The sequence below is a fragment of the Elaeis guineensis genome, chromosome 1 (assembly GCF_000442705.2).
Source record: "Elaeis guineensis isolate ETL-2024a chromosome 1, EG11, whole genome shotgun sequence".
Classification (NCBI taxonomy): domain Eukaryota; kingdom Viridiplantae; phylum Streptophyta; class Magnoliopsida; order Arecales; family Arecaceae; genus Elaeis; species Elaeis guineensis.
The window spans coordinates 162,357,945-162,367,181 of record NC_025993.2 but is presented as its reverse complement, the minus strand read 5'-3'; the positions used below and the strand labels follow the sequence as shown (position 1 = coordinate 162,367,181).

Genomic DNA, 9,237 nt, shown 5'->3' with positions numbered 1-9,237 from the left:
TTTATCCTTTTTTTTTATTCTCTTCTTCTCTCTCACCGGCCAACCATCGTCATGGACTGCTCACTGCCGCCCATTGAGGCCAACGCCACCGCCCTCGTTTGGTTCTGAGAGAGAACAACAAAGGATTCTTCCCTTCATTCTTTCTCGCTCTCTCTATCATCTCTTTCCCTCTCTCAATATACGTGGAACCCAACAAAAGCATCCATATTCTCATTGTAGATCCCAAGTTGATCCCATTGCTGCAATTGTCCATCATGTTGACCTTCACCTTGGCACCCTTGAACCCCACGGTAAGGACCCCAAACGTACTATTTTTGCCTTGATGGGATTTTTGCTTCATGATCCACCAATTGCCACCTAGATTTGACCCCCCCCCCGCGCCACCAAACCGCACCCCCCCCCCCCCCCCCGCCCCCTCTCTCTCTCTCTCTCTCTCTCGCCTTTCTACCATCGACCATAATGACTTTATAATTTTACTTTACATAATTATTGGTTTTGATTCTGTAGGAGTTGATCATAAAATAAGATAATGTACAATTTCCATATATTTTGCATGCTGATGTGAGAGCTAAGTCTCCATTTTTATGAATTGCCTGTACCTTAAAAAATAATCCCCAGGACATGACAAAATCCACTTATTGGACGACGAAGACAGTTCAAAATATGTGCTCCAGGCTCTGCTTCGAAGTTAAAATACCGAAAAAACAGCTTGAAAGAGCACATCAGCAAATTTAATCACGGAATGCTTGGGACATGGTCACATCTGATATAACATCCAGTTTCTATTGTCTACATATGTATAACTGATTCTCAGAAATATCAGGAAACTGTTATTTACAGTTAATGGAGTGTGAATCCTCTTACCGTGTGTGGCGTGTCAACAAATTTCTTGGAAAAAATTATCCATTCTTATAAGCTGTTGCTCTATCATCATCCAGCAGTCCTGCTGCCAATGCTGAGCATTAAGTGGACACAGGAGAAGACGGAGGCTCCAAGTAGGCCAGAGTTGATTTGAAAGAGATGTCAGATACATCAAGCTCAGAAGCCTCAGCAGACCTCAACTTGGTATGATCAGCCATTTTATGGACAAGACGGATCAGATATTCAGTTATACCAGTCATTGGTGGACGGAATTCAGGTTCTGGCTGTTTACAGAAATTGACTTGAGGTAAGAAGCTGAAGCAGCAAATAACCAAGAAGAAATACAAATCAAATTCACAAAACCAAGCATAAGGATTCAAAATTTTGATTGAAAATTGTAATAGAACTTTCTTAACTTCTGAGCACCATATGAGTTCAGGTCAGTCATGAACCCACTTCAGCACCTGTTTCTAACACAGTGTAGTAACATAATGTGAAAGAAGTATGTTGGATCATCATTCACTAGTTCTACTTTAGTTTTTCCTTTTTTTTCTCCCTCCATATCAATTTTTCATGCTCAGATAAGGTTTTGATCATCATGCATCCAATAATCAGCATAGAGTACCATAGTCCGCAACATTAACATGTAAAGGTCATAAGTGGAGCAGACCTGAATACAGAGCAATATGATGTCGGCAAATTGAGATAGAGCCTTGGAAGGTATGGTGCCTTTGATTGTGGGATCAGTCATCCCTTCCAATGAGCTGAAGTCATGGAGACGAGAGGAAGCCCACTTGACCAGGTATTGCTCCTCTTTGCTTCTTGAACTATTATAATGACAGAAATGAGGCTCAAAGAAAAAGGAAAAATGAAAGAATGATTATAGGAGGACCTGAAATGCATGCCTGTCAAAAGCCCTTTTTCCTGTCAAGAGCTCCAGCAAAACTACTCCAAAACCATATACATCAGTCTTAGTCTTATCTACACCAGGAATACAGAGTTCAGGAGCGGTGTAACCATTAAAACCCATGGACAGTTCAGAAGCCTGTTTTCAAATAAAGAAAGTTCACCAAGGGGCACAAAGCAATAATATTACAGCACACAGTAAAACAATACACATTTTCTTTAGAACGTTCCAAAATCAGGGTTCTTTTATGTACAATTTACTTCTATTTAATACTTAAAAAAAGAATTTAACATATTTAAATTCATTTATATGGCTCCTTCACTCATGAATAATGCTTCATTGCTAAGTATAACTGTGTTTGAAGTGCCCTTGTGGAATGTCTTGGACAGATTAAAAGAAGAAAAAATAAAATTGTGCCATTTATGCCTCAAGGCAAAAATCATTAGAAGGAAATAATTGCAGTATGAATGCCAAGAATCTATTAACCAACTTTTCCCACCTTTATCTTCTCATGCAGTGGAACATCCACCAATCATTACCAACTGTCACCAAGACAAACTCCCTCTAATATTGAGACATTAGAGGCTTCATATGTGAAATCCAGTATAATACATTCAAAGTACAGATTATTGAACTAGGTTGATGTAGCCAAATTTCCCACTAGATTCCCTAGTGAATTTATTTAACTAAGCTAAATATATTTTTTTAAAGTATAGTAGTAACAGTCTTTAATTTTTGCCTTTAAACTTTATTTAGCATTTAGAACTTGCAGTGAAGAAGAACATAAGCAGTATTTACTTTTGGTTTAGTGCTAATGAGATGCCTTAGCACAGTTAGTCCACAGTCAGAGATATGGGGCATAAGCTCATCATCAAGCAAAATGTTGGTTGCCTTTATATTTCCATGGGCCATGGGAGGAGAGCATATCCAATGCATATACCTGCAGACGCCACAGAAACATAGACCATCATCAATATTCAAGAACCAAATAAAAAGAAAAAAAATTATATCTCTAGTTCTTAAATATTTCATTAACTTTTTCTTTTTTGTTGGGGGCGGGTGGGGATGATAATTGTTGCTTTGTTTAAAAACCATTCTTTCTCCATCATTGTTACCCTTTTTTTTTCATCAATATAGTAAGGCTAAGTTCCACTCAGAAATACAGTCATCATGAAGACAATGGGAGTTAGAAAAGTAGACTTTTTTCCCCCAAAAAAATAAAAAAAGAGTAGAAATCTCAATGTACAAGAAATTCCTCATATGATAAAGCCGTAGAAACATTCTCATTATTAGTTTGAAGTGTTCATTCTTAGTCTAATAACACAAAGAAAGTGGAAGGGAAAATTATTTCATGTAAAATAAGAGCCATCAGGTTGAAGTGATCTATACATACTCCAATGCATGGGCAACACCAAGGGCAATCCTCACCCGAGCTTTCCATGAAAGAGCCTTATGCATGTTATTGGCAGAAAATAAGACATCATGAAGAGACCCACTGCAGGCATATTCATACACAAGAACGTGTTCTCCATGTTCCACAGAATAGCCTAAAAGCTTGGCAATGTTTCGGTGTCTTAAACGTGACATATTCCAAACCACATCTAGAAACTCATCTTCTTCATATACAGCCAGAGCTACCAGGTCAATCTTTTTGACAGCCAACATCTGAGAAAGCAGAAGATGAACATATACATAAGCTTCTGCATCAGAGTGCATCATACGTGAAAAAATAGATAGACAAATAAATAAATAAATGCCACCATTTAGGGATAAGAGTAAAGTTCAACCACCATTCAGGAATATGTAGGAACATAGACAGTGATTAATACGAAAATAACCATATTTGGAAATAAAATCATCCATGTTTCTCCCAGCATATAAATTAAATAGCTTTAACACAAAAACATGGTCCATCAGCAGAACTCGTAAAAGACATAATCACATTAAAAAGAACCTAGAGAAGAAAAACCAAATTTATATTATAATGTATGGATTCTTTAACACAAAATAATTACATTAATGACCACAACTCTGCACAACAAACCGGCAGTCATAAAATGATATTGCACATAAAATAGCATCAAGACCTTTTTTACAGTTGGTTATACGTGCTGACCACACCCACCTAAATGTTAGTATTCCTTAACTGCACTCTTGAAATAATGCATCAAAAATAAGGTGTGCAGTTATGCCTAACTCTGTATGTGTATTACCTCAATGATGCCAAACAGCAGACCTTTGAAAATATTAGCTAAGCCTCCTCTGATATGGTTATGGTGGCCATGTTAAAAAAAGTTGTATTATGCATATAATTACCTGTCCATCAGGAAATTCAGCTTTGTAAACATGGCCAATTAAACCCTCTCCAAGAAGGTTTTCCTCACTGTAATTATTTGTGGCTGTTAGAATTTCTGAAGCTGAATAAAGCTTTGCAGTCAGTAGGTTTCTGGATCTCCTCAAAGAACTTTTTCTTTTAGACATTCTATGTGGTCTTGGATGATGAACCGAGGGAGGCCTTGTAGCAGTCATGTGAGCAGAAACCCAGGGGCATTGATCTAAGTTCACTTCTGGTACTGCAAAAGAAGCACAACCATAATCACGTTTAATCAGAGAATGCAGCTAAGATGAAAGACAACAGGTTATGCAGCTATTGACTTTCTATTGCATGTTTGACTATGCATTTACAAAATTAACACCCCAAATCTGAATGGTGATATAAGATTGCTGTGTGTCTGTCTGTCAGAGAAGATGGTGACTGCTGCAGCATAGACATATGTCAACCAGTCATTTGTTCAAAATCTACCATACACCATGAGAGTATCTGGGAAGAATTGTTCTGTCAAGATCTTAGTTCAAGTGAATGCCAGACGTATATCTAGAATACCATATATATATATATATAGAGAGAGAGAGAGAGAGATGCATATATATGTATGTGTGTATGTATGTATATGTATGCATGTAGAGTTAAAGGAGGATTAGGGCAACAGAGAACAAATAAGAAATTTTAAGCAATTGAATCTTTTTGAGGAAATTTAAGTGAATTAAAAGATGAGATTAAATGCACTGAGGTAGCATTATTTTTGACCAAGCAATTCTTGATGCAAATCAACAGCGGAGAGCAAGAGAGGTTAGATTAAATATGGTGCAACAGATCATATTAGATTAAATGGAACTTTATACGAAATTAGTTATGATTGTAAAGCTCAGTCCAGCTTTTTCTTCTTAAGATGGCTGGCAGATATTCCATATGCAAACACAAAGCATACGGTACTCTTCACAGGACTAACTGCTAGAGAGAGAGACCAGGTAGATAAAATGGTCAGTGTTCCAAGATGAGTGCATATCAAACAACCAAAATCAAAAACTCTATGATATTCTATAAAATTGACAGGTGCAAATTGGATGAATAAAAAACAAGGTTCTCTGAGAAAAGCTAAATAAGTGCCTACCAAAAAATGCAGTGACTGACAGTTACCTGAGGATGTTGTAACTGGAAGAACATGAAAAAAGTCAGTGATGCTCTTAGAACTATCAAGATCACTTTTGTGAGCTCTGCGACTGTTTACAAGGACCACAGCAGCAAGCAGAGCCACCAAAACTAGACCACCTATAGCACCGGCCATCACTCCCAGGCCAACTCGTTTCTGATTATGACCACCTTGTATGGAAGAAAAGCTGAAAGAGCTTGGTGTAACTTTAGGCCTATGACTGACATTCCTATCAGCTGATGACACAGGGGAATGAGAGTTTCGGTTTCTCAATGGTTGAGGAAATGCGTAACCACCTTGAAACAGGTTCCCACTGATCCTGAAAAGTTGATAAAGAAAATGGGAGAAGGTATAAGATGTTATATAAGCATCAGAGGAAGAAGAATTATAGCAAAAGTATCAGTTCATAACTTATGTATAAAATAATACCTCAATTGATGAATAAATTCAAATTGCTTTGGCAAATATCCACTGAAGTGATTATTCTCGAGGTAACTGAATAGATATAATAACCGAAAACCACAAAGTAATTTTTTTATTTAAAAAAAAAAGGAATATGGCCAATTACATGAACTCTAAATAGGTGAAGCTTACAGAATAGATAGCGGGAGGTTTGCTAAAAAAGAAACAGATCCTGTGAACTCATTATCTTGTAAATAACTGTCATTAAAATCAGAAACAAAAAATTGGTAAAATGCTTGTAGCTACTTCCACTGCAATAATTGTGGCCATTGTCACACTTACAGTGCATGAAGATTTGTCAATGAACTAAACGAGCTTGGTAGATCACCAGTAAAATGGTTGAATGATAAGTCCCTGAAATTGCAGTCACTTGAGCAGGACCAAATCTAAAAGGCAGAGCTATGACATTTATAAAAAAATATGGAAAAATAACACAACAGCACAGGCTTTTACTGTTAAAAGCCTACATAATCAACTTCAGAAGTTTTTTTTTTTTTTTTCTCCTTCTAATAATGCATTTAACATAATCATAACAAAGGGTTTGGTTCAAGCAAGGTCCAACTCCAATACAACGAATATCCAGAAGAAGCAGTATGAAATCTTACAGTATTTCTAAATTCTGCATATCTGTAAATACATTTCCAACGGGTCCAAAGAGAGCATTATGGCTCAGATTCCTACACATAGGAGAAGAAGCACGATACACGCATCAAAAACCAGATTCTTGTTACAGTCACAAACGATAATGGCAGCTAAGTAACTCACAAGTGCTCAAGAAACCTTAGCGAAGACAACGAGAATGGAATGTTCTGAGAAAAAATATTCTCAGCCAAGTTTCTGCAGTTAGATACAATAAAGTAAAGAAACAGAAGAGAAAAAGAGAGAGAACTTTCTCAAGGATTTCAAATAAAACATAAAGAAGCATACATGTAGGTCGCATTCGGGGGCAAACCCAAAGGAATTTCTCCACTAATATTATTTTTACTCAAATCTCTATTAAGACAAAACAAACAACCATCAAAAATCACTCCATTTCTTCCAAAAAAATACATCATCAATGACAAAAGCACTCGGAGATCAATTTTAAGATGTAAACTCACAGCTCTTTCAGAGATAGGAAAGTGGAGAGCTGGGAACCAAGACACCCACCAACTCCCAGCCCTTTAATCTTTCTGCACCAAACAAAACAAGATTGGACCAGCCCATTCCCCAAAAAAAAAAAAATAATAATAATAATAATAATAATAATAAAGATTAATCACCAAAAATTCAGGAAAAAGGGGGAAAATTACATGGAAACAACTGATTGGCCGGAGCAAGAGACCCCTCTCCATTGCTCCTCGCCGCAGGGGTCGCCTCCGGTGGCTTTCCACCCAATCAGCTGAGGCGGGGCGTTGAGAGAGCCATAGAGAGCTTCGAGAGCTGAGACTGGGGAAGCCAAGAAAAGACGAAGAGCAAGAAGCCATTAGCGCCATTAGAGAGCCCAAAGCGCATCTCCCGAACGTTTTGCCCCAGGATTTGTTCTTTTACTGTATACAAGCGTTTTTCTTTACTTTTTGTTTCGCCCATCCAATTAGGGGCGCCTCCACCATGACGGGATCAGTGGAGGGGCGACGACATCGAAACGAATATGGCCGTGTGATCAAGATCAGACGGACAGAGTTATTGGAACGTAGAGTGTGGTGCCGGTTTTCGGCTTTTCGCACAGGGATACCGGATTGAGATACAACTAAATCGAATTAAAGAGCATAAAAATCTTTTTTTTTTTTCAAAGAAAAGGAGAAATTTGTGTTTACCATCGAGAGGATCAGTAACCGCGGAGGCAAAGGAGGGATTAATCGCCTCACAGAGCAATAAGAAGAAGAAAGACGCTATCAGAAGCGTCGGATTAGCTCGACCCATCCTCCTCCAGCTTCAAAGAAAAAAAGAAAAAATCATCATAAAGCTTAAAAAGAGAGGATTTAAATCAAGAATCTTTGGAGAACAATTATATCCAGAATTAAAGAGCTGGATGCAAAGGAAAGGAAGCGATAAGGAAAAGAGAAATTTAAGGAGTGCTTTTACTGATTCAAGAAAAGATATTTCGATCAAGAACTATAAGTTTCAAAGAAAAAGAAATGAAATTAATTAGAGAAAGAAGAAGAAGAAGAAGAAAACGAAATCGAGAACTCGCCTTGGAGCTACAATGGGTCGAAGGAGATGAACAATTCCTCTGAATCTATCAAATAGAAAAGACGCAAAAGGAGGAGGAGGGAGGAGTGAACTTAAAACCAATAGCCAAGATTGAGAGAAAATATGAGAACTTTTTACTAATTTTTTTTCTTTTTGTTTCGGTAAGCTTGGTTGCTATTTATTTATGTTAGTCCAAAGAAGCGGAGTCGAGGGGGGAGAAGGCGGTTATTTCACGCGTGGGGGAGTTGTTTCCCGATTAGAGCACGTGCGTGCCAGGTCATCATCCACGTCAGCTTGACCGTTAATGATACACTTTTGAATGAGATGTGGTGGTCGGCAACGGTAATGAAGTCTGGTAGCGAAGCGGTGGTCGTTTGATTTCATACAATAAAAGGAATAGCGAATTCATACATGAGATAAGCTCTTCTCTAGGTGACTCATGAAGAATTTTGTAATTCTATTATTTCATAAGTAATCATAGGGTATAAGCTTAGTGTTGGAAGGATTGAACCTAATTAAAAAAATTATCTAAATAAGGATCCAGAGATATTATGCCATAGCATATTCTTGGTATTCCTTGATATTTCTCGGCATATTCTAGTTATTCTCTGACTATATTTGGGTCTATATACCTGTATTTATAGGCCTCTTGTATGCACTCTTACAGTATGAAAAAAAAAAAGAAAAATATTTTTCCTCTTCATTTTCATCATGTATCAGAGCACTCAGGTTCTGATCCATTTTCCCTTCCTTCCCTATCATAGTTTTTTTTTTTTTTGGAACCACCTCCCTCTTAATCCAAATCATTGTCGTCTCTTCCCTTCCGTTCTGTCCCTTTCCGTCACCCTCATCACCCAGTAGATCAGCCCCACCGCCGCCATCCAAACCGTTCTTCATCTTCCCCTTCCTCATCTTCCCAATGAAGTCCGCCGCACGCTCCGCCTCTCCGCTGCAATCCGACGCCGGGGTAACCTGTGCACTCCGACGCACACCCCGACGCCGTCTCTCTGCCTCCATTTTCGCCTCCGGCCTCCTCTGTCTCATCCACGGCTGCCTCTCTACCTCACTTCGACGCCGCTCGACTACAATCCGACGACGCACACCCCGACGCAGCCTCCATGTGCGCTCCGATCGCCGGAACCACCGCATGCACCAGATTCGCCGCCTCGCTGTCGCACTCCGACGTCGGAATCCACAATCCGACGCCACCGCACACCACCGCACTCCATTCGTCGAAACCCGCCGCACGAACCACGACGTCGGCCGTCGTCTTCTCCCATCCCGTGGTTCACGGGTGATGGGTGTCGGCAAGGAAGGAAATTCCTTCCCTTAATTTTTATTTTT

At 38.8% G+C, this 9,237-nt stretch overlaps 1 protein-coding gene across 1 annotated transcript; it reads right to left on the bottom strand.

Annotated features, from left to right (window-relative positions):
* Positions 1-730: 730 nt before the first annotated feature.
* Positions 731-8,025, bottom strand: LOC105039535 (protein STRUBBELIG-RECEPTOR FAMILY 8). Its single transcript, XM_029262835.2, has 17 exons — positions 7,895-8,025; positions 7,518-7,633; positions 7,014-7,149; positions 6,822-6,893; positions 6,649-6,714; positions 6,487-6,558; positions 6,327-6,398; positions 6,004-6,075; positions 5,854-5,919; positions 5,689-5,754; positions 5,247-5,578; positions 4,085-4,341; positions 3,162-3,433; positions 2,567-2,708; positions 1,767-1,906; positions 1,532-1,688; positions 731-1,145 (listed from the first exon to the last, which is right to left on the bottom strand). Exons 2-17 carry the CDS (start codon positions 7,621-7,623, stop codon positions 963-965), a joined length of 2,211 nt encoding a protein of 736 aa, XP_029118668.1. The 5' UTR covers positions 7,624-7,633; positions 7,895-8,025; the 3' UTR covers positions 731-962.
* Between the last annotated feature and the right edge of the window lie 1,212 nt (positions 8,026-9,237).

Bases quoted from the DNA above. Each gene is read 5' to 3' on its own strand.
- LOC105039535 (XM_029262835.2), bottom strand. From the start codon at position 7,623: ATGGGTCGAGCTAATCCGACGCTTCTGATAGCGTCTTTCTTCTTCTTA. The intron at 6,894-7,013 runs GTAATTTTCCCC...TGTTTGGTGCAG, and splicing joins GGCCAATCAGTTGTTTCCAT to AAAGATTAAAGGGCTGGGAG. The intron at 1,689-1,766 runs GCATGCATTTCA...TCATTATAATAG, and splicing joins GGAAAAAGGGCTTTTGACAG to TTCAAGAAGCAAAGAGGAGC.